We start from the raw sequence: 23,892 nt of genomic DNA on the forward strand, positions 1-23,892 counted from the left end.
GCTCGGTGCCTCAGCCACTGTGCCCTCCCACGCCCACAGCCCCAGCAGCAGCAGGTCTCAGTCCCGGCTGAGGACTCCCCACAGGGCAGCAGATGGTTGGGTGGGGTTGTGGGGGGGGGGGAGGTATTTGCTGCCTGCACATACCCTCCCCATGTGGCTGAATTGAGGCCGGGGCACTTCCTACCTCCCTCACCACCTACAGACGACGCCGGGATACTGGTTTTGAGCCCAGATGCCCCTCGTAATGGCTGTGACCGCCCTGTACCTCAGTTTCCCTGGATGCCAAGTGAGCTTGGGAGACACGGCTGTGCCACTTGTAGCTCAGCATCATAGGTGGCTGTTCAAGGGGTATGCACCTGCTGCTCGCAGACCCTGGTCTCCAGGGCTCCCCTCCCAGGAAAAACCCTGGGTGACAGTGCCCAAGACCGTCCCTTTCGAGCCATGGTTCCCACACGTCCCTCCCAAAGTGGCCAGAGCAAACATGGATCGGGGGGGTATACCTGTGGTGGAGACATTTATTGACAAAATGGGGCCAGGCTAAGTTTCTGGCCAGAAAACGTGAGAGAACACGAGGATGGGTGCCCAGCAGGGCGGGCGCGATGCCTGGCCTCGCTGTGCCACGGCCCGGGAACCGCGTCTGGGGCCAGCCTCAGGCGCTGGGAGCGTACTGCAGCACCAGCCGGTCAAAGTCATTCTCCTTCAACGCGGATTGTGAATGATGGGCGCAGAGAGAGAAACAGAGAGAACACGAGTTGGGACCCCAGTCACGGGCCTTCCCTGGCCCAGCCTGAGGGGGTCTGGGGATCTGGGACACACCGCCAGCTTGGGCTCACCTTGGCCTGGTACTCCTTGATGAAAGGGTGGGACCTGTGTGCATCCTTCAGCTGGGACAGGTAGCGGTTTGTCACCTGCAGGAGAGGTGAGGCGAGGTTAGGTGCTTAGGGGCCCCCCAAGTGGCTCTCACACACAGGGCAAGGGGAGGGGTGGGGTGGGGACCTCCCAGCTGACACCAAGCAAGAGCCGTGGTCTCCCATTACCTCTATCACCCCACCCTGAAATCAGGCTGGCAGAGGACCATCAGGGGCGGGGAGGGGGCGGGGGGACCACCTGGAACAGCGCCTGGCACAGAGCCCAGGCTTAGCACACAGCTGGAGGATGTGCCACAGAGTTCTGGATGAGGAGACTGGAAGGGACCAGGGACCCAGGCCCCAGAAGAGGGCGGAGGGCCAGGAGGAGCACAGGGCAGGTCAGGCGGGACAGGGTTAGGAGGGAGGTGGGTTTGTTCTGGGCACACAGTACAGAGAAACCCCAGAGATCTTGGTAATGGAACCTGGACCCTAGGCAGACCCCTTGCCCCCAGTCTCACCCCACCTCCCTGGGCCTAGCCCTGACTGCACAGGGCGGGGGCATCTGTCTTCCCGAGACCAGGGGTCCATGCTATTTCTGGGGTGAGTGAGAGTCGTCCTGTCTGTGCTGCACTGCCCTAGCTCTGGGGGCCCTTCCACAAGGGATGGGTGACTGACAGGAAACCCTGGGAGGGCCCCTGGCCAACTGGGCCAGTCAGCCCTCCCACCCTCCCTGCCCTCCAACAAGGTGGGCTCACAGGGATTGTTCCCCTGGGCCCCTTCCCTCTGTTCTTTCGCCCACCCCCCACCCAGAGGTGGCACAGGTGGGGGTCCCAGCTCGGCTCACCCTCTGAGCCACAGCCCACTAGTTTGTAGGGCCCATGGGAGCAGCGGCCCTATAACCCTGGCCAAGGTACGACCCAAGGGGGGCACCACCAACACCAATTTCCCAGGGACCCTCAGGCTGATGGCAAGTGACCCCCTCCAAAGGAATGGGTTTCTGCCCGAGATCCCGAGCTTCATCTGGAGCGGGGGCCACATCACAGAGCCCTGCTCACTTCAGGATGTCACCGCGGGGGCCAGAAAACATCCCCTGCCACGGAAGGTCCTACCTCAGGGGGCTTGCCCAGGTGCTGTGACAGGACGATGAGGTTGATCAGTGTCTCCGGGTGGCCACTGTCCTGCAAACATGGGGGACACCAGGTGAGCAGGGTCAGCTCCCCCAGGCCTCCAACTCAGCCGGCCTGGCCCCATATGAGGCAGAAGGATGCCTTCCACTGTCCCAGGGTGAAGACGCGACCCACACAAGGTCACACCCTCAGAGGCGGGGCAGGGGGTGCTGCAAGACCCAAAGTGTGCCCACTGGCCACCCTAAAAGGCAGTGACCTCGAGGCCCTCCTTTCTGCCTAGGAGGCAGCATGGTGGCGAGGGAGCCCCAGCCCCTCCCTACCTCCCTGAAACAGCGGCTTCCCCCCTGCGCCTGCTGTCTCATCTTGCAGACTAGGATGGGACAGAGCCCCACGGCTTATTGCTTGTGGAACGGGTGTGTTTACCATACCAATCTCAAAGTAACAGAGCCCAGGCCAAGACAGCGTCCACACCCTCAGAGCCAAGCTGTCCCTCTTGCTGTAAAAATGAGGTCTAAGACCTGGGGCAGACCCCACCCGTGCCTCCTGCTCTCCAGGGGCCTCGGCAAGAAGCTGCCGGGAAAATTACCAGAACATCCAAGCGGCTGACCTCACCCCACCCGCCCACGCTGGGCTCCAAGGCAGAGGGAACCCTGGGAACTGGCCCAGGACCCCCTTGGCCAGGAACCCCGGACAGAGCCCTTGGTGGCTCTGAGGCAGGGACACCGCAGGGAGCCCTGAGGGGCACATGGAGCAGAGACACGGCAACTCGGACACACAGTGCTGTGGGCTCGAGGACCCCAGCCTCCCGCACAGACCGGGCTCCACTCCGTGGCTGCCCTTCTTTGGAGAAACTCCCCTTCTCCCGGCCTTAGTCGCCTCGCTGCTCTAATGGGGGACGACGACACGAGCTCACAGGAGCAACATTCCAGAAGGAATGGGGAAAACGATCAGAAGCATGGGGTGGCCCACAGGCACAGGGATGAGTGATGCCATGGAAGACCTACGGCCATCAGGGGGTCAGGGCCATGGGGCAGCAAGCCAGCCCAGCTGGTGTCTCAGAGAACGAGGACAGATGGGTGTCATTTGACTGGGGACCCTACTGCCCTCTCCTTCTGGGGCAGAGACGCCCCACCAGGCCAGGCCTTCCTGACTAGCCCTAACTGCATACAGAAGTCCAGCTATAGTCAGACCCTGTGAAGGAGGCGTGGGGACCCGCGCAGGCACAGGGCAGGGTGCGGGGCCGGGAGCTCCGCATGTGCGGCCCGAGGAGCACCTGACGCCCGTCCCTGATCTGCACACAGCCTTCTGATGGTAACTCAGCTCCTCCCAGAGATAAAGGAGAGAAGGCCTCCTACCGGTGTCCATTTCTCGTTATATCAAGAAATGTTTTCCAGGGGCGCCTGGGCGGCTCAGTCGGTTGAGCGGCCGACTTCAGCTCAGGTCATGATCTCACGGTTTGTGAGTTCGAGCCCCGCCTTGGGCTCTGTGCTGACAGCTCCTGTGTCTCCCTCTCTCTACTCACACTCTGTCTCCCTCTCAAAAATAAACATGAACAAATTTTTTAATTAAAAAGAAAATTTTTTCCAAAAATGGAAAAAAAAAATTGATGTTTCTACTGATTATAAAAACAACACACGACCTCCGATACTGGTTGGGAGAAGACAGCTGGGGCTACCCTGAGAGGACAGTGCCCTTGGTCCCTCTTCTAGACGAGGACAGGCCAGGCAACGTCTCCCAGTCTGCGGCCTTCTCTCCCCTTGGTGATAAACGGCAGGTGTCTCTTTCAAGTACAGGCTCAGGTGACAATCACGTCGAGGCCCCCAGACCAGGTAGTCAAGGTGACAGAGAGAACGTTTGCTCCACTCAAGCCAGCGGAAGCCCAAGCTGATGGGATCCCTCGCATTTCCGAGAGAAAAGAGAATCAACGTTTTCAGTTGCGATCCCAATTTTTAGCTGACCTGGCATTAAAATACAAACCCACGGGAACACAGCACAGGCCCCCGGGGTCTCCCTCTGCCCGGTGTGCCTCCGAAAGCCCGAGCCCCGCGCCGCCTGCACCAGGAGCCGGGGCGTGGGCTGGGCCCGATGTACCTTGTCCAGTGCCTCCTGCAGCACGCCTTCGGCGGCCTCCCAGCGGCCCTGGGCCATGTGGCAGGCCGCCTGCCCGTTGAGCAGCAGCAGGGTGGATGAGCACTTGTCAGCCATCTCCTGGAAGATGTAGTAGGCATCCTGCAGCTTGTCACCACCCTGCAGGGACAGTTCCAACACCACTGGCTCGTCACCCTGCCTCCCGGCCCGACCGCTGCCCGCTCCCTCCTAGAGCAGGATGCCGGCACTTCGCCGAGGTGATCCCGGTACGGGCGGCCCCTCTCTGTCACCGGCAGTCCTGACCCCAACCACTCAGGTTCTGTCTGCCTGTGAAAGACGCAGCAGCACTTTCGCGGGGGAGCCTGAGACCAAGATGTGCCTGTGGAAACACCACCAAGCTGGCACAAAGAGTGGGCAGGGTTCACCCTACTGAACTGGACAGATGTTGGAAAGCGGCCTGGGTGAGGCCTCAGGCCCCCAAGGGCAGTGCAGGCGCACGAGGATGGGGAACACATTTTAAGAAACCCATACAAAAATGGCTCAGAGAAAGGAAGCCCAGCGCCAAAAGCCTGAAAAGAGGCCATTGCCAAGAGATGGGGGCAGACATGCGGGAGGGAGGGAGGGGCTGGGTGGAGGGGAAGGTAGGAGGGGGACACCGGCAACTGCCCAATGCCAAAAGCCCAGAGAGCAAGCTGAGCAGGAGCCAAGACCCGGGTCAGCCCCATGAGGAGGCCACGCTGCCAGGGTGGCCCAGTCAGTACACCAGGTCTGGTTCCGGAGCCTCCCAGCTCATCCGCTCTGGCTCTGGCTAAGCCACTCAGCTAGGAGGAGCCGGGAATGGGGTTGGGATGAACAAAGTGGGAAATGAAATGTGCAAGGGGTGGGGGGCTCTCCTGGGGGATGGGCCCTGGCTCCGAAGGAAGCGGAGATCCGATGTGTCCGCAGAACCCCACACCGGCATTCTCCCCACGGGAGCGGCCAGCACTGCAGGCAGGGGATACCTCCCAGCTCTCTGATGCTCCCCCCGATCCTCCAGCACGGCCCAGGGGCTCACCACAGCCAGATTGACCCATGCCGTAGCCAGCTGGGTGAGGGTAGCATCCTCGTCCTGGTCCTGCATTTTCTTCAGCTCCTTCCTGGGGACACAGGAAGGGTGGGAGGGAGCCCCCCGCACCGCTTGCTCGTGAGGCACACACTGGTGCTGGCTCCCGGCTCTGGCCCGACAGCCCCCACCGCATACTTGTGAAGCCCACCCGAACTCTGCAGATCCCACTTCCCACGTCACATAAGGAAACTGAGGCATGGACAGCACCACCCCTCGTCCCAGGCAACATCCTGCAGGGGTGGGCAAGTAGATGACAGTACTAGGAGAAGCGATCACAGCACTAATACTCTGGGCCTCGGGAAGGGCGCAGGGAGGGTCTCCATGCTAAGCATCCCCAGCAGGCGGAGGCCTGGTTTCTCGAGAGCACGGGGTCCCGATGTGGCCTGGCCCGCTGCTCAGACAGCCCTAAGAGCCCCAGGTGGGGCCAAACAGAGGCTTACCGGGCGAGGTCCAGGCGGTCCAGCTTCAGCAGGATCTGCACGGTCATGGCCATGCTGCGGGACACAGCGGGCAGTCAGGAGGCACCCTTGCCACGCTACCGCGGGGCTCACTCTGTGTGGGCGCCACCTCCAGGAACATTCCTAGGAGAGCTCAGGCCACCGGCCCTGCCTCGCAGAGGGCGACGCTGGGCAGAACCGGACTCAGACCCAGACACTGCAATGGGCCAAGCCTCTCACCGCTTCCTGGGGCCCTGGCTCCCACATTTCACCACTGAGTCCGCTCGGGGCTGGAGCTCTCGCCGGGTCCCAAGGTGTCCGGCTCTGACTATCCTGAGGCTAGACGCCATGTCCGCATCCCACTCCTGGTGTAAAGGCGACACTGACAACTGCCAGATGCCAGGAGCCCAGAGAGCAAGCTGAGCAGCCAAGCGCAGGGTCGGCCCCCAGAGCAGGGGGTGAGTTCGGTCACAAAGGTGCTGCGGGGGGGGCGGCTCTTACCCCCTCCGTTCCTGCACCCACGGCTTCCCTCTGCCTGACAGCTGTGCCCACTGATGACCTACGTAGACACTTGTTCCCACCTTTTCCCACCAGCTCGTGACCCAACAGCCAGCTCAGCCTCTGCAGGAGTCTGCGTGCGCCAGACCTACTTCTAAGCCACCGTGAATCCCTTTCTGGACTGACGGGGGATGTAAACAGATACAAAATGAATGTGTGGGGACCAACCAACAGAGGGACAGCAGGCAGCAGAGTTTACAGAGGACGGTTGTTGCTCCCTCTGGGCCAGAGCCCTGGACACAGCGGCCTGGACGCGATGCTGGCCCAGAGTCACCCCCGGGGCGGGGGGGTGGGGGGTGGGGGCGGCTGCGCGCTGCAAGGGGCTTCAGCACCCCAGCCCTGGAGTGCCCCGAACGGTGGGCCAGCCTCAGGGGAGGGCCTGGGGGAACCTGGGGAGGGCAAGGAAAGGCCAGGGCCCAGGGCCCAAGAACACAAAGGCTTCATGTGGGGGTGGGGGTATAGAAACCACAGGCAGAAACAAAGGTGCTTTCTACTCTGCCATCGGGGACAGAGGGTTTCCAGTCCCAGGAGCCGTGTCCTTGGGAACAGCAGTCCAGTCGTGCAGAAAGGAGTGTCTCCTGGACCGAGAACGGGAGCTGCTGCCTGAATGGGAAGCCTGGGCCCCACCAGTCTCTCAGGGCAGCCCCCCACCGTTCCCATGACAACGCCAACGAGGCCTCGAGTCGCCTGGAGCCCGGAGGGGCCGCTCAGGCCTCCAGGCCTTCCCCCGGGGACAGGGTGGACACTCACCACTCGAGGCTGTCCCCCTGGTGCAGGGCACGCAGGGCTGCATCCGGGTTCTGGTCATGGAAGTAGATGGAGGCGGCCATCAGCAAGAAGGTGGTGTTGGTCACATCCACGCTCCTGCTCATCTCCCGGTCCAGCTCGGCAACAATCGAGTCCCTATAACACAAGGCTGTTTAGGGCCTGCAGGCAGGGGTGGGCAGCAGCCTCAGCCCCCGCAGGAGCAGATGGGTCCAGAGAGGCGGAGTCAGGCCCCCAGGGGAACACAAGAGCTGCAAGTGTCTCCGGCGACCCACTGGGTGCCAGCTTCACCGCCTTCCCACAAGGCACTTCTCACCCTCACACAGAAACCGAGGCTGGGTGGTTTCAGGCCTGGTGAGGGGATGTGCTGCGGGACGGGCCATGTCCACAAAGCAGCACAAATGACCGCCAGAGCCTACGGCTCTCCTGGCCCTCAGAGTTGGGGGGCTGTAGTGTCCACACCACCCCTGGACGTGGAGGGACAGGCTGACTCGCCAGAGGTGGCTTCATGGAGACTGGAAGCGACACAGACGAATCTCACACCAGTGACGTCGCTGCCTCCTCAGTGAGGCCGGCTGCACTTGGCAGGTGGGCAACATGCCGGACTGGGGGCCGGGCTGGGGTCAAGGCTCAGCCGAGGATCAGCCAGTTCCCCCACAGGCCACAGGACACCCGAGCCATGATCTGCTTACAGAAAACAGTCAAGACCCCTCGTTTCAAAAGGACGCTGAGCAGTGGACAAGAGAAGGGAAGCAAGGGCCAGGCCCCGAGTCGCTGTCGGACAAAAGCTGCTGTCCAGGGTCCACGGGATCTCCGCAAATGTGTGCGTGTCACGCGGGCTGCGGGGGGGCTACTGGTCAAGGATCTGTGTCTGAGGGCCCCTGGAGATGGTGACATGCCAGGTGCCCGACAGACACATGATTTCAAATCAGAGACTATGTCCCGCTCTGCACACCTGAACCGCATACCGGGTGCAACACAGAGTTGGTGTGGAGCCCTCAAGGCCACCGCGTGAAGTTTCCTGCCTGGTTTGCGGCACCGAGAGGAGACATGCTGCGTGCTGTTACTGTGACGTCAGTGTCCTGACGCTGTTACCCTGACAAACCATTGTTAACCTACAGGTTCTGGTGCTTTCTCCACAGCCTGCTTGCTGGGCTAAGGGGCAGCAGTTTGCGCTGCCAGGATGAACGCAGCCTGAACCACTCTTCCTGAGGCCCTGCTCCGACAGGGTCCCAGAGTCCCCTCCTCTTCTGAAAGGAGAATGGCGCCTGTCATCCCGGCTCATGAGGTGCGGAGGGAGACAGGATAGCCTCAGGGAGCCGCCTGTCTTGCTGTCCTGGGGCTGCCGTCACAAAGCACCACAAGCCGGGGGGATGAAGACAACAGAGACGGACTCTCACAGTTCTGGAAGGAAGAAGTCCGATAGCCAGGTGTGGGCAGGGACGGTTCCCTCTGAGGCCTCTGAGGGCAAATCCATCCCGGGCCTCTCTCCTGGCTGCAGCTGGCTGCCCACCGTCCTTGGCATCCCTTGGCTTCTACCTCCATCTTCACATGGCCTTCTCTTCTGTATCTTCTCCATCTTCTCTCCGGTCTCTTATGAGGACACCAGTCCCTGGATTCAGGGTCCACCCCATATCCAGGATGCTCTCAAGATCCTCGACTAGTTCTATTTGCAAAGAACTCATTTCCCATGATGCTCCATTCACGGGTTCCGGGGGTCAGAACCCGGGGGCCCCCGTTCGGCGGTCACTGCCGACAAGTAAATCCCCCTGAGCCTCGCGCTTCAAGGGCGAAGGAGCCCAATCAGAACGCGAGACACAGAACGCTGTCTTCTGTAAGAGCAGTGGCGGGGGTCACAGCAGATGGTCTCACCCATGCCGGGGACCCAAAGACTCGGGCCTATGAGAGTAGCATGGTCATCAACAAGGTCATAATCAGGTCCTGGCTAAGAAGTTCCATCGGGCAGAGGTTGGGAAAAGCCCTTCTCTGAAGCTCCTTGCCGCTATGCGGGATGCTCCAGGGTGGTGGTGGTCTCGGGGCCGGGCAATGGGGCAGGGGAAGACCCACAGAGCAGAGCGTCTCCATGTCATGGGCTAGGCTGCTGCCCTATCTCAGGCGCCCCCTGGGGAGCACTTTACCTTCCTGATCCGAGGGGGCCTCAAAACCAACGATTCCCCGGGGGGCGGGGAACAGAAGTGCAGAGGAGCCATGTCATGCTGGTGCTCCACGCAAGGGAGAGGCGGGGCCACACGGCTCCCCCCTGCAGAGCCGAGGCAGGGGCAGACCCAAGCACCTGGGCAAGCATCCTGCCAGCAACGGACGGAATGGCTCAGGCAAATGCCCAAGCGGGGTAGGAATGTGCTTTCACTGAGGTTCAGGGAGGTGAGGAGAGACGCCCCCAACCCCCCCCCCCCATCCTCACCTCTGGCTGTCGTTGGCCAGGTACTCAGCGAACATGCGCACGGCCTGGAGCTCGGGGGCTGAGGAGGGCTTGATCTCGTCTAGGACCACACCGTACTTCCTCTGCAGTGAAGACAAGCACACCATCAGCTTGGCCCGCTCTCCCTGCGGGGTCGACACCTCAGTCCCCAGGAACACATGAGAGCTTTTCAGGGCTCTAGCATCACCCTGGCAGAGCCCCAACACCTGGAACCAGCACCCACCACCCCCAGGGACCCCTTAGCCTACCAGGTGCTGGCCCTGCCACAGCACCTGCTTGGAGCCAATACAGTGTCCCGTGGCACCTGTCAGGCCACAATGCCCACCACTCTAGCCAAAGACCCCGGCTGCTCACTGTCCAGCCCCCGGTGCTGAGGTGACAGGGTGAGGGCCCTGCCAGCTCTGGGCGGGGGGCGGGAAACGCGTCGCCCAGGGGCAGGGGGTCTGGGCATGCACTTCTATAAACTGGGACATATACCTCTCCCTGCTGACACTCAGAACTGGTGGTGATGATCACTGCTGGGAGGGGAACTGGAGTCAGGGGTCCATTTTTCACCACACTCCTTTCCAGGTAGTTTTAATGTTTTTGCGTCCACATAGAGGTGTTTTTTTTTTGTTTTTTTTTTAAATGCAGGTCTACATCCCAGGGAGATTCCAAGGTACACCGGGGCAGCCGCTCTGCTGGGGGCCACACCGTTCACCCTCAAGGTCAGGGGGTAGGGGGGGTCTTGGCCAACAGGAGGGCGGAGGTCCCATCAGGCCCCAGAACACTCCACAGAGGGAAAGATATGAACAGAACCAGGAAACCACTGAAGGCCTGATGTGAGGTAGAGGCAGCTGTGAAGCCATGTGCCACAATGCAAGGCAGGGGGGCAAGGGACAAGGGAGGCTGGCTGCCTGTGGGCCTTGGGGTGGGGGTGGGCATGTGGGATTCTCTTTACTATCTACTTGATTATTCCGCAAACCCGAAGCTGTACCGAACAAATGAAATCTGATTATGTAACAGAAAAAAAAAAAAAAAGAAAGAAAAGGGAGAAATCACTACCCTGGCCCCCCGGCCTGGTGAGCCTATAACCTTGGGAAATGGCCACCTACTTGTGGAGGCCACAGCAACTGCCCCTGCCATCCTCTGTCTGCCACACCTCCCCCTCCCCCCAGGACTCTGTTCCTCTCCTGTCCCAGGGACATCGGAGGTCACGGCCTGTGCTCACCTGTGCAAGGTATGCTCTGTACAGAAAGACATCCCTTTCCACGTCTCTCCCTGGGCTTGATGGCTGAGGAAACAGAGGCAGGTCAGGACACTTGGGAGTTGGGTGCCAGACAGGTCTTCAGTAGAGGCCAAGAGCAGGCAGCGTCTCCAGTGGATTCCAGGCCTGAGTCCCAGCCCTGATCTTGTCCCACACGACCACCACCCCAGGAAGGGGCTCAATCCTCACCCCTGTTCGTCCAGGTGAGGGAAAGTGGAGCACCCACTCCCGCTGCACAGCAAGGGGCCAGGGTGGAGCCCACACCTTTAACCTCGGGACGCATGGCCACTCATACCGACAGGGGCTCCCAGGGTGCAGCAGATTGAGACAGAAGTTGCTCGATGGTACACGTGGTCCAAGATGTTGGGGGGAAAGGCCCTAGTGCCTGGGTTTGTAAAAGTAGAGACAACAGGCCCACGAGGGTTCCCATCCAGAGGTGGATGGGTGATTCTGTAGAACTGATGAGACCCAGGAGATGTGCAAAGGGGACTTTATTTTTTTGTAGCAAATATTTCTATGGGGCATGTTCCTGTCTTGTTTTTGTCCCAAAACCCTCTTTAAACACGCAAAAGAGAAGAAACAAAGGTTTGCTTCACTCAGAGGGCCTCTCTAGGAGAGCTCAGCTGGGCTTCCTGGTGCAGTGACATCGGTGTCCAGCCTGGGCCATGCCCCTCAGCCCCACTACCGCAGAGCTGGGGAGGTGACATCACACAGTGGTCACTCTGGGACTGTGTCCCCAACCAGGCGACGAAGTTATGGGGAGGCCGACCAGAGCCAGGAAAAGAAGAAGGCTCACAGGACTTGGGCAGAAGCCGTGTGCGGAGGGCTGGGCAGACCTCCAGGTCTAAAGAAAAAAAAAATGGCATCTTTCTGAACAAAGGCTTCTCAGCCGTTTCCTGCTTGGGGATAGCTCGTCAGAATGACCTGAGAACAAAGCCAGGAGGCCCACACCCATCAGTGATGGCCAGCTCGAGTGGCCGCTCACCACTCCCAGATGGCTCAGAGGCGCAGCCAGGCCTGAGGATGAGTGCCATCGGGGGGCCAGTGATGGGGTGGGGGCTACTGTCAGTATGGTCACACTGGACCTTCAGCTTCTTGAGGCTGTCTTCACTGCTCTGTCCCCAACACCTGGGCAGTACCTATTATCTTGCAGGCACTTAAGAAATGTCTGACAGAGGAGCATCTGGGTGGCTCAGCTGGTTAAGCATTCAGACCTCGGTTCAGGTTATGATCTCACGGGTTCGTGGGTTTGAGCCCCGCGTCGGGCTCTGTGCTGACGGCTCAGAGCCCGGAGCCTGCTTCGGATTCTGTGTCTCCCTCTCTCTCTGCCCCTCCCCCGCTCATGCTCTGTCTCTGTCTCTCAAAAATAAACATTAACAAAAATAAAAAATAAAAAATAAATGTCTGACGGGGCACCTGGGTGGCTCAGCCGGTTAAGTGTCCAACCCTCAATTTCAGCTCAGGTCACGATCTCACAGTTCGTGGGTCCGAGCCCTGCGTTGGGCTCTGTGGTAATGGCACACAGCCTGCTTGGGATCTTTCTCTCCCTCTCTCTCTGTTCCTCCCCTGCTCTCTCTCTCTCAAACACAAATAAGCTTTATTAAAACAAACGAACGAACAAACAAAAGGAATGTCTGACAGATAAGGGAAAGTCTTAATGGCGACGCAGCACTACATCTAATCACTACATCTATAAGGACAGTGACCCACCACGTGTTCTACCTGGGGCCACCTCAGAGCTGGCAGAGCTTGGGGTCACTGTAATGAACTGCCATAAACTGGGTGGCCTGAAATAACACAATTATTCTCTCAAGGTCCTGGAGGCTAGAAGTTCAAAGTCAAGGTGTCAGCAGGAACCTGCTCCCATCAAAGGCTTATCCTAAATCCCAGATGATCTCATCTAGAGATCCTTTATGGAATTATACCTGCCATGATCTTTTTCCCAAATGAGTCACATTCACAGGTTCTGGGTGAACATATCTTTTGGGGGATACCGTCCAACTCAGCATAGGCTGCCCAAGAGGGTTTAGGTGGCCCATGGACCACACCAAATGGCCCAGTGGGGACAGTATTCCCATTCTGGATGCATCAGGGAGAATGTCATAGTTTCGGGCCAGTGCGTGTTTCCCACATCCCCAAAAAGGAAGCGGCTCCCTGGCTCAGAGGCTGGGCTGCGGCCTGCCTCCACCCGCAGTGACCGTCACCTCTTGTTTTCAGTCATTCCCTTAGTACAGGAGGTCACACTGGTCCTCCCTTTCAGCAGCGACGGAGAGTTTGCACGTTATGAGAGGAGAAGACTCAAAAGAACGTATTGCTGTGATGTAAGCAGAACAGACGTATGAGAGGAGCCAGACAGCAGAGCATGAGTGTGACACTGAATTTCACAGTGACCCTAGTGAGACAGGTGTCATCGTTCCCATTGGACAGACAGGGAAACAGGCGCAGAGAGGTACAGTGACTCAGCCCTGGCTGCAGAGAGTCGTAACAGGGCCAGAGGCTGAGCACGGGTCTGTCTCAGTCTTCTTAGCGTCTATACTACCCAGCGAGGAGGCGGGCACACAACTGTGGTGGTGAGCCGAATAAGGGGCACTCCCACCCCCCGGCCCCGGCCCAGCGAAGTCCGTACCAGGCCCTGGAATCTGTGAACAGCTTACATGTCACAAAAGGGACCTCACAAAGGTTATGGACCCTAAAATGGGAAGAGTATCCCGGGTTACGGGGGAGGGCCCAGCCTAATCACAGAATCTTAATGGCAAGAACTTTAATAGCAGAGAATAGACAGAAATAATGCAGCAGCAGGAGAAATCCAAGCGAGCCCAAGTGTGAGAAGGATTCTGTGGCTGGTTCTGACGTGGAGAGACCACATGCAAGGTTGAGGACTGGAGAGGAGCCTCTGTGAACTAAGGCTGACCCCGGGGCTCAGAGCTAGCAACCTGAATGAGTCTGAAAGCATATGCTCCCCTAGGACCTCCAGGAAAGACAGAGCCTGGCCAACACCTTGATTTTAGCCTGGTGCAAGCCATGGAGAACTTCCCACCTGCAGAAACCAACCGAGAGATAATGCATTTGTTTTGTTGCAAGCCTTTGTGGCCATTCATCATGGCAACATCAAAAAATGAATATAATCAAACAAGTGTTATTTCACATGTAACAGCTTCCTGAAGTCCATTTCAGGCGTTATCCCCGTCATACAGATGATTGTCAAGGAAACCAGGTATACCGTCAGAGGTCAACGGTCGGAAGCAGGAGAAAGGAAGCCTTCCCTCCTTCAAAGTCCAAATTCCTCCCAAGCCTCCGGCGGCCTCAGTGAAGAGCTCTGCCATCCCTTTGCTTGGTGCGCCAAAGGCCTCCCACACCTTCAGAATAAAATCCAAACCCCAACTGTGGCTCCCAAGGCCCTTCCTGTCCCCCTGCCCACTTCATTCTCCACCCTCCCCCTCGCTCACCCCACTTCTGCTACACCGGCCTTTTATGCTTTGACTACACGGCACTCATCTCTGCCTCAGCACCTTTGCCGCAATTTAGGGGGTTAGATGCTTCTCAAGGTTAAGTCTCAGGTTCAAATGACAGTCAGTGAGGCTGACAGGCCACCAGGGGCTTACCGGACCACTCCCACCTGGAGCAGCCTCCTCCCCACCATTTTCCAACTCAGCACTGTTTTGTTTTTTTTCTTAAGAGAGGTGTATGTAGGTTTTTTTTTTAAGTTTATATATATATTTTTAAATCATCTCTACACCCAACGTGGGGCTTGAACTCAGAACTCTGAGATCAAGAGTTGCATGTTCTTCTGACTGAGTCAGCCAGGCGCCCTTCGCTCAGCACTCTCTACCTCACCTTGCCCCCTTAAGCGCTCAAGCTGTTATTACATATTCACTCACTTCTTTACTTGTTTAATCTCTTTGGAACACTAGGCCATGCACAAGCTAAAAAAAAAAAAAAAATCCGTTGAAAATAGAACCAAGGGGGGCGCCTGGGTGGCGCAGTCGGTCAAGCGTCCGACTTCAGCCAGGTCACGATCTCGCGGTCCGTGAGTTCGAGCCCCGCGTCGGGCTCTGGGCTGATGGCTCAGAGCCTGGAGCCTGTTTCCGATTCTGTGTCTCCCTCTCTCTCTGCCCCTCCCCCGTTCATGCTCTGTCTCTCTCTGTCCCAAAAATAAATAAAAACGTTGAAAAAAAAAATTAAAAAAAAAAAAAGAAAAGAAAAGAAAGAAAATAGAACCAAGAGGCCAGAAGGGGGCGCTCTCAAGCCCTGACATTCCAAGTCAAAAGCAGACCCCAGCAAAAGAGAGGTACCATGATTCCCCCCAAAAAGACTACACTTTAGTACCCCCACAGGAGAACAAAAGATCTCCTCCCGGGGTAACTGCCTAGCCAAGAAGAGACTGTCACAACTCAGGCAATGAAAAGCCACTACACTTCAAGCTCCCAGTTTACTCCAAAGGATTTTCTGTTTATAACAGCCCCTCTCAACTCCCCCCTTTCCTCTGTGAAAAAGCAGTCCTCTCCTTTGATCTCTGGACATGCTTACGGTTTTACCATAGGTTACATGTCCCAAATTGCAATTCTCCCTTAATCCCCAATAAACTCATTTTGCTTGTAAAATAGATGAGTTTTCTTTTTACGGTTAACACATGAGGGCAGGCATGACCCTGTCAAGTTCACTGCTCTTAAAGATTCGCCAACGGTTCACTCTCAAAGTGTCTGTAACGTCCGTGTCCCTCCCTAAAAGTTCCTGCTAAAGGACCTGTCAGGCTGGGCCCCGCCTGACAAGGCTATTTTCTAGCTCTCAAAAGGCCAACCTCATTCCCATCACTATCCATCACACCACCCCCTGACTTCTCGTTTATTTGCTCAGTCACTGTCCCCCTTGGGAGCCTGAGCTTTCCAAGAGACCTCGGAGTTTTGTCACTGCTTTGAGCCCAGCACGAATACACCGCCTGGACCCATTGGGAAGCTCAATGAGGAATGAAAGAATGAATGGGCAAGTACGGGGAGATATAACCAGGCTGGTGGGGCAGGCAAAGTCGGGGAAAACATTTCTCTCTCGAGCGGCGGTGCTAGCCTTCCAAAATGACAACAAACAACAGTCCCTGCTTCACGAGTAACGAGGGTATGGTGGCACACGTGGGCCCTCCCCAAATGAAAATTACTACTACTGTTATTATTATTACAGTAGTACAAACGCCTCCCTTACTCAAATGCCTTCCATGGCGCAGAGCAAGCTCTCGGAGTGAGAAGTATCACAAACTGTCACGGCTTTGAGTTTTGTCATAAGAAAAGGGTAATTTCTCACAGCGCTCTGAAGAGATACGTGGCGTGGGGCGGGGGGGGGGGGGGGATGCCGCGAGAAGAAGGAAGATTTTTAAAATCAGGGCGCGACCAGTGGCCACCAGGAAGCGGCTTTCGCCGCCACCTTCCCCTCGCCTCCAAGCGGCCGCACCTTCACCCGCTGAGCCTCGTTAATGCACTGCTGGTAGCTGCCAATGTAGAAGGCATTCTTCACGTCGAACAGCTCGTCCACTTCCCCGGAGCCGCCAGAGGCCGAGACCGGAGCCGGAGGCGCCATATCGCTGTGGTCCCAGTCGTTCCCCTTCCGGAGGGACACGTCGGACGGAAGCAGGGATTCGCTGCAAAGCGCTCTGGGAAATGGAGTTTACTCGTTCCGGCCTGGAAATGAGCCAATGGGAGACTTAAACGGGGGTTAAAGGACGGGAGTCGCACGTGCGATCCGCAGGGCATCTCGGGAATTGTAGTTTGACTTGATCGCACGAGCCAGTGGGACTCCGGGAAACATAGTAAGCATGTGGTGGAGGCTGGGAATGGCAGAGTGAGCTAGAGGGGGTGGGACCACGCGGCAGACTATCCAATAAACTATAAGGTTTCCGTGACGTCATCGGTTCGCGCCGGAAAGCGCAGCTCACGCGAGTGGTTCACCCGGAGCTGGCGGGGAGGATGGCCGGCTTCGCTTCGCTGGGGCTGTCATCGTGGCTCGTGGAACAATGTCGGCAGCTGGGTTTGAAGCAACCCACGCCTGTACAGCTCGGCTGCATCCCCGCCATCCTGGAGGGTGAGTGTGGCCCCGCCTCTTCCCCAGGAAACCTCCCCACTCCTATCGGCTCCCTTTCCTTCTCGCAGCCTTTGCTCGCTCCAGTTCCGCGAGTGGAGGGATAAGCTTGGACGTAGTTACCGGCGAGCTTGGATCCCAAAGGTAGACTGGACGGTGTTGGCGTTCGGGCTGCACAGTTCACTCCCTGTGTGTCCATACACAAGTGATGTAATCTCAGAAACTTTCGTGACCTCAGAGCACAGGATGAATCGATACTGCTGGGAAAATTTGGTTGCGCTACCATGTTAATTTTACAAATGGACTCTGAGGTTGTCAAGATTGCTAGTAAATGCAGAACTCTGGTCCGGTGAATACTCTGCTCCCCACTCTCACGGCCCAACCCAGTTTGCCATTAAAGAGATGCCCTTAGGAAACCTTAGGGGGGCGCCTGGGTGGCTCAGTCGGTTGAGCGTCCGACTTCAGCCAGGTCACGATCTCGCGGTCCGTGAGTTCGAGCCCCGCGTCGGGCTCTGGGCTGATGGCTCAGAGCCTGGAGCCTGCTTCCGATTCTGTGTCTCCCTCTCTCTCTGCCCCTCCCCCGTTCATGCTCTGTCTCTCTCTGTCTCAAAAAAATAAATAAAAAAACGAAAAAAAAAAAAAAAAAAAAAGGAAACCTTAGGAAGTGACGAGTGGAGGGATTAAATAAACAAAAATGAAGGAATAAGTAGGGGGCCTTAGGATGCAAATTGGATGAGGGCATTCAGGTTTCCCCAAACTCAGATGCTCTGTGAGGGGGTCAAAATGAGATCGTGGCATCTTAGGTCAGGTGGATGTAGATTCCAGTCCAGCCTGCTACTCACTGGCTGTGTGTCCTGGGCACATTGCTGAGACTCGTTTTCCCTTTCTATTCAATGAGAACAGTAATAGTCTCACCCTCCTAGGATTTGTCAGGATGCCTAGGATGTAAATGGCATGGGCCAGTATGGGTACACGGTAACTGCTCATTAAACATTGACTATTGCAAACTCTGCCCGATGGAACATTTGTCTACACCTGGGGTGTGTTAATGCCAGTTCGCTCTCTACCCAGGTCGAGACTGCTTGGGCTGTGCCAAGACAGGCAGTGGCAAGACAGCAGCATTTGTCCTGCCCATCTTGCAGAAGCTGTCTGAGGATCCCTATGGCATCTTCTGCCTTGTCCTGACACCCACCAGGTGAGCACCCCACAGGCTTCCTGGGTGAGTTAACCATCTGTGTTCTCTTGGACCAGCACATTTACCTGTTTTAGCGTGCTTTCCCTGTGTTTAAAATGGAGACAGAAATCATGCCCGCCTCTCACGGGAGGTACAGAATTAACAAGGATAAGTGTTATCCTTATCCTTAACAAGGAAGAGTGCTGAGTACAGGGCTTGTCTCACAGCAAGTGGCTGGACAGGAGCTATCAATAGTCTTACAGCCTAGGATATACACACATCTCCTGTTCTTGGGCCAACAAATATGGAAGCTGACTTGGTAAGTCCTGTAACAGTCTGTAGGAGAGGTAGGCACTGCATGCTGTGAGGGTGTGGCCTGGGGAAGGGACAGTGGAGGAAGACTTCATTCATGGGGTGCCTTAAAGGGACAAGTTTGGGGAAGGATATTCTATAGGCAGAGGGAACTGCTCTAGTGCATTTGTGCAGAGGTGTGAGAGAGGCAGGGAGCAAGTCGGCCTATGAGAGACAACTTGAGACAAGCCCAGAGTGCCAGGAAGAGAGTTAGAATCAATTCTATGGGTATGTGAGCAGAACAGGGCAAGATGGAGGATAGGAAGTGGGCACGTGGGCCAGGGAGAGGCCTGGGCAGAGATGGGGTAGAGAGGAGGGGACTTGGACATTGACCAGTCCCAGGGAAGAGGGGACTGACGCTTAGGTTTCAGGCTTTGGTGACGGTGGTGTCGAGGCCACTGCTGAAGAGGAGAGGCCAGTTTGGGTGGGACAGGAGGGAGAAGGGCCATGGGGTGTTGTGGGTCTCAGCTTGGTGAGAGGGCAGGGTCCACAACAGGGTTCCAGCGTACACTTTCCGAGCCTTTATCCCAAGGGCGCTGGGAGCTATGGTGGGTGTGTGAGCAGGGGAGGACCAGTTGGGAGGTCTGAGACATACACATGGGAATGGGAAGCAGGCACAGAACCCCCATCTAACCCAGCCTGGCCCCTTCACATCCACAGGGAGCTGGCCTACCAGATTGCAGAGCAGTTCCGGGTCCTGGGGAAGCCTTTGGGCCTGAAAGACTGCATCATTGTCGGCGGCATGGGTACAGGGGGCCCAGGGAGGCTCTGGGTAGGGGACCCCTGCAGCCTCAGACCCCCCTGCCCAGACCCACCTCTCATATTCCACCTGCAGACATGGTGGCCCAGGCCCTAGAGCTGTCCCGGAAGCCACATGTGGTCATCGCCACACCAGGGCGCCTGGCTGACCACCTCCGTAGCTCCAACACTTTCAGCATCAAGAAGATCCGCTTCCTGGTGAGTCGGTCTGGGGCACTGATTCATCCATTTAGGACATGTGTCTCACAGGCCATCCAGTAGAGCATTAGGAATGGGGTGATTAGGACAGCTGAGGGATCAACAAGAAGGGGACTAGCCAGGGTGGTTGGGGACAGGGCCTCTCTGAGGAGCTGAGATGGTTGAGGGTGCAGATGTCTGAGAACCGGAGGGAGAATGTTTCAGGGCCCCCGTCCAAGGCTGGGCAGGAGGCGTGTGGGAGGCAGGCCAGGCTGGGCACGTGATCAGGCCCTGGCCGGTGCCCTCACCCCAGATCCACTACTCCCTGCCCCCCGCCGCCTGTGCTGCAGGTGATGGATGAGGCCGACCGGCTGTTGGAACAGGGCTGCACCGACTTCACTGCGGACCTGGAGACCATCCTGGCAGCCGTGCCCACTCGCAGACAGACGCTGCTCTTCAGCGCCACGCTGACTGACACGCTCAGAGAGCTTCAGGGTCTGGCCACCAACCAGCCCTTCTTCTGGGAGGCTCAGGCCCCGTGAGTCCACAGCCAGGTTCCAGGGGGCAGGGCAGGCAAGGCATAGGGTTGGGGGTCACACTCAGCAGAGGTTATTGCCCACGGATGGTGTGGGGCGTTGGCTCCATTCGGCAGTAGGGGAAACTGAGTCCACCCATCCCCAGGGTGCGTACGGTGGAACAGCTGGACCAGCGCTACCTGTTGGTGCCCGAGAAGGTCAAGGATGCCTATCTGGTCCACCTGATTCAGAACTTCCAGGATGAGCACGAGGACTGGTCCATCATCATCTTTACCAACACGTGCAAGTGAGCATGGGCAGGTCTACCCCTCTCCTCCCCCCAGATCTCCTCCCATAGCTCTTTCTGAAGGCCCGAGAGGTATGAGGCACACAGCCCGTCTTGGCACTCCAGGGCCTCTGCCCAGACCAGAGATTTCAGAGGATTTGCTCAAGGAGGCCCAGAGAGGTCAAGCAGTTTGCCGAGATCTCCCCTCGTGAAGGTGGAGCCAGGATTTAGGGCTCCTCAGACCTGCTCTTAACCAAAAGGTGTAGGGGCCTCTGGCCCTCCCCGGAAAACCCCTGCAGCAGCTGGGAAGGCCTTGGAGCAGCCTCTTCTCTGTGTCTAGCGCTGTCACTAAGGCCTGGCATATCAGCTCCAGTACCCAGGGCTGTCCTCTCTACAGTCACAGAGGCCTTCAGAATCCTTCGAAGCTCCCGGGGAGATTGTCAGGAGGCTGTAGGCTATTCAAGCATGAGCCAGAGTAGATCACGCAGTCTACATGACATCGAGGAGACCTCCTAATTGGCTGCTGCCCTCCAAGAATGTATTGGCTACCAGAAAAGTCTGGATGTAGGGCTGGCTCTCATTGGTTTAGGCCAGGGAAGGGGTCGGCAGAGGGGACGTCAGCAGGCAGGATACCCCTCACCCCGGCTTCTCTTTTACCAGCCGTGCAGGGTCACCTACTTGTGGTCTGGGGGTGCCGGGGCAAGAGTGCCTTCCCGAGGCCCTGGCTCTGCAGGGGCTGACCGTGTCTTTCCCACCAGGACCTGCCAGATCCTGTGCATGATGCTGCGTAAATTCAACTTCCCCACCGTGGCTCTGCATTCCATGATGAAACAGGTGTGGGATCAGGCCGCCCCCGAGACCCCCACCCCACCCCCAGCCTTGCCCTGGAGACTCGTCCCAGCCTCAGGGCCTTTGCCCAGGCTCTTCCTTCTGCCTAGAATACTTCCTGCCACCCTTCCTGGGTGAGCCCTGTGAGGGTGGGACTGTCCTAGACTCCACCCTGTCCCAGGCCTCACACAGTAAGTCCTCAAACGCTTGCTGAGATGCTGCCTGACCCCCAGTTCTCTCCCCAACTTGGCACCAGAAAGAACGCTTTGCTGCCCTGGCCAAATTCAAGTCCAGCATCTATAGGATCCTGATTGCAACAGACGTGGCCTCCCGGTGAGTGGCCCCAGGGTCTTCCTTCCCATGTGCGGGCCCAGTGACACCCCCACAGAGGGACCAGAGAGAGGGCTGACCTTGGGCAAGAACTGGGGCAGCCCCAACTTCACAGCTGTGTGACCTTGGGTGAGTCCCCATCTTGGTTTCCACATGTGGACAGGGGCCTGGACATTCCCACAGTGCAAGTGGTTATCAACCACAACACCCCTGGGCTCCCGAAGATCTATATACACCGCGTCGGGCGGACAGCCCGTGCAGGTAAGTGGACGGGGCGGGGTGGCCCTTGGACAACTGTCCTTCCAACCTGCCCGCACCATAAGAAACCAAAGTCACGGGCTGGTGGGAGAAGATGTGGGGATATAGCCCGCAGGTGAGAGGCAGTGCTTAAAAGTTGGAGGAATCATCCTTTCAAAAGCAAAGGCAGGGAGTGCTCTGGCTTACGAGATTCTCCCCTGTCTTGTGGTCCTGGGCAGGTCATATCAGCTCTCTGGGCCCACTTCCTCCTCAAACGACAGGTAACACGAATGCTGCTCCAAAGGTCACAGGCCTCATCAGCTGTCAGTGCTGTTCTAGCACCAGTCACCCTCACAGAAATGAGGAATAGAGAAACTAGCGTGCACAGATCTGGGCCAAGGCCCGTCGAGGCTTATTGCCGACATAACTCCCTGGTAGCCACGCCCCAGAGGGAAGTCGGCCATATCACCGGCCCCCGTGTAAAGCCAGCCTGACAGGAGAGCTGCCTCTCCTGCTGTCTCCTCTGGGATGGACTTGCCCTCACCAGCTCACCAAGCTCTTAACTCTGTTCCCATCAAGAGGAGCCCTGAGCTGCCTAGTGGCCAGAACTTGTCTTTGTTGGCCCCTAGCATGCAGCAGGTAACTATGGCACGTCCTTGCAGGGCGGCAAGGACAGGCCATCACACTGGTGACGCAGTATGACATCCACCTGGTACATGCCATCGAGGAGCAGATCAGTGAGTAGAAGGATGGGAGTGGGGGAGGCGGGTGCCTCTGGGCAAGATGCCCACTCACCCCCTCAGACACCTGCTAAGCTGCTCACGTGAGCAGGCTTAAACGGCACTTTCCTTTCTATGCAATCCCAAATGAAGGCTTTTAGCCCAGTTATCAAAACAGAAGCTTCCCACAGTGGTCCTCAGCAGCTGAAAGCCACATCCGGTGGGAAGGGACTTAGGCTTCCCAGACTGGGGTGCATGGATGGTCCCTGTGGATGAGTCGGAGGCCCCAGGCACAGGGTCTGGATGTGTTTAACACCACCCCTCTTCCCCCACCGGGACGATTTAATTTGTAGCGCAGACCAAGAAATCTATAATCACTGCACAGACTGTCCTAAAACTCAGAAATCTCTGCCCTTTAGAGGACAGTGTTTAAGTCACATCTACACCCAACGTGAGGCTCAAACTCAGGACCCCCAAGATCAGGAGTCGCGCACTCTTCCGACCGAGCCAGCCAGGCAGGCACTCCTAAAGGACAGTGTTTTTAAAGAAAATACTTCCAGTCAAATTCCTAATGCTGCTGACAACAAAAAAGAACAGTCTGCCGATCTTCCTTTGGTCTACAATCCCCACTCCTGCTCGCCTGACCCTTATCTGACATGACCTAGTCTTGCATGCCCCACTGCATGAGGAGCTCACTCCAAAGCCAGAATCCCTCCCCCTGTCATGTCTGCCCTCTCCCGCCCCTACAGAGAAGAAGCTGGAGGAGTTCTCGGTGGAGGAGGCCAAGGTGCTGCAGATCCTTACGCAGGTCAATGTGGTGCGGAGGGAGTGTGAGATTGTGAGTATCGGAGGCCTTGGGGCCCAGGGGCGCCCTTCGAGACAAGGGCCCCCGTGACGGCCTCTCCTTCCCACCCGCCAGAAACTGGAGGCGGCCAACTTTGATGAAAAGAAGGAGATCAACAAGCGGAAGCAGCTGATCCTGGAGGGGAAGGTGAGGGCTGAGCTGGCAGGGGGAGGGGGAGGGTTTCCAGGAGGCCGACTGCCCAGCTCAGCCACCTCCCGGTGTTCCCCATGCCAGGACCCTGACCTGGAGGCCAAACGGAAGGCTGAGCTGGCCAAGATCAAGCAGAAGAACCGGCGCTTCAAGGAGAAGGTGGAGCGGGTGCTGCAGCGGCAGAAGGGTGGCGGGGCGGGCCGCAGGGGGCGTCCACCCAGAGCGCCCCCTGAAGGCCACTCGGCCCCAGCACCCACCCAGGACCAGTCCTGAGCCCTGTGTGGCCCCCGCCTGGCCAGCCTGGGATTCCTTCATGGAACCAAGGGTCAGAGGGGTCCTCCCCTCCCCCGGACCTGCTCTGTCCCTGTCGTTGGAACCCATGGACACCCGCGTGGTGCACCGCACGGCCCTTCCCGCCCTGCGGCCCCTTCTCAGAGCCTCTGCCAAGAGCCAGGCTGCAGAGGAGGAAAGAATACCAGCTACAAAGTTGAGCTCAACTCCACACACAGTGACCCGGCTTCAAGGTCACCTCAGCAGGGGGTGGGGATTGCCATGGGCCCCCGAAGCCAAGATGTGTTGATTGTACGAGTCACTAAATAAATGGGTCTCTCCACTTCCCCATCCGACTCTGTGGGAGTGGGGGCAGGGGAGGAGGGTTCAGCTGCTGGTGCTTCCCAAGTCCCCTAGAACATCATGTCGCCCCCACCACACCCCCAGTTCTCCATTCCCATCGGGCCAGGCCCAAAGCTTTGAACTGCAGTGCTGGCCATTCTGGCCAGGTGACCCTGGGTTTGAGAAGCCCTCTCTGAACCTCAGTTCCCTCATCTGGAAAATGGGCACACCAA

At 57.7% G+C, this 23,892-nt stretch overlaps 2 protein-coding genes across 2 annotated transcripts; one reads left to right on the forward strand and one right to left on the reverse strand.

The window, feature by feature from the left end:
- Positions 1-497: 497 nt before the first annotated feature.
- Positions 498-16,237, reverse strand: COPE (COPI coat complex subunit epsilon). Its single transcript, XM_045496741.1, has 10 exons — positions 16,054-16,237; positions 10,579-10,641; positions 9,351-9,451; positions 6,914-7,066; positions 5,609-5,662; positions 5,118-5,199; positions 4,067-4,222; positions 1,958-2,026; positions 834-908; positions 498-697 (listed from the first exon to the last, which is right to left on the reverse strand). The coding sequence occupies exons 1-10, from the start codon at positions 16,177-16,179 to the stop codon at positions 650-652; spliced, it is 927 nt and encodes a 308-aa protein (XP_045352697.1). The 5' UTR covers positions 16,180-16,237; the 3' UTR covers positions 498-649.
- A 276-nt stretch (positions 16,238-16,513) lies between these two features.
- On the forward strand, positions 16,514-23,663 carry DDX49 (DEAD-box helicase 49). Its single transcript, XM_045496737.1, has 13 exons — positions 16,514-16,680; positions 17,749-17,872; positions 18,863-18,948; positions 19,038-19,159; positions 19,489-19,676; positions 19,820-19,960; positions 20,698-20,773; positions 21,024-21,100; positions 21,261-21,358; positions 21,997-22,071; positions 22,803-22,891; positions 22,973-23,044; positions 23,132-23,663. The coding sequence occupies exons 1-13, from the start codon at positions 16,566-16,568 to the stop codon at positions 23,318-23,320; spliced, it is 1,452 nt and encodes a 483-aa protein (XP_045352693.1). The 5' UTR covers positions 16,514-16,565; the 3' UTR covers positions 23,321-23,663.
- The last annotated feature ends 229 nt before the right edge of the window (positions 23,664-23,892 follow it).

This window comes from Leopardus geoffroyi, chromosome A2 (genome assembly GCF_018350155.1).
Source record: "Leopardus geoffroyi isolate Oge1 chromosome A2, O.geoffroyi_Oge1_pat1.0, whole genome shotgun sequence".
Classification (NCBI taxonomy): domain Eukaryota; kingdom Metazoa; phylum Chordata; class Mammalia; order Carnivora; family Felidae; genus Leopardus; species Leopardus geoffroyi.

Bases quoted from the DNA above. Each gene is read 5' to 3' on its own strand.
- COPE (XM_045496741.1), bottom strand. From the start codon at position 16,179: ATGGCGCCTCCGGCTCCGGTCTCGGCCTCTGGCGGCTCCGGGGAAGTG. The intron at 10,642-16,053 runs GTGCGGCCGCTT...CTGTTTCCTCAG, and splicing joins ACGAGGCTCAGCGGGTGAAG to CCATCAAGCCCAGGGAGAGA. The intron at 4,223-5,117 runs GTGAGCCCCTGG...CTGTCCCTGCAG, and splicing joins CATGGGTCAATCTGGCTGTG to GGTGGTGACAAGCTGCAGGA.
- DDX49 (XM_045496737.1), top strand. From the start codon at position 16,566: ATGGCCGGCTTCGCTTCGCTGGGGCTGTCATCGTGGCTCGTGGAACAA. The intron at 16,681-17,748 runs GTGAGTGTGGCC...CTCTCTACCCAG, and splicing joins CATCCCCGCCATCCTGGAGG to GTCGAGACTGCTTGGGCTGT. The intron at 22,892-22,972 runs GTGAGTATCGGA...CCCACCCGCCAG, and splicing joins TGCGGAGGGAGTGTGAGATT to AAACTGGAGGCGGCCAACTT.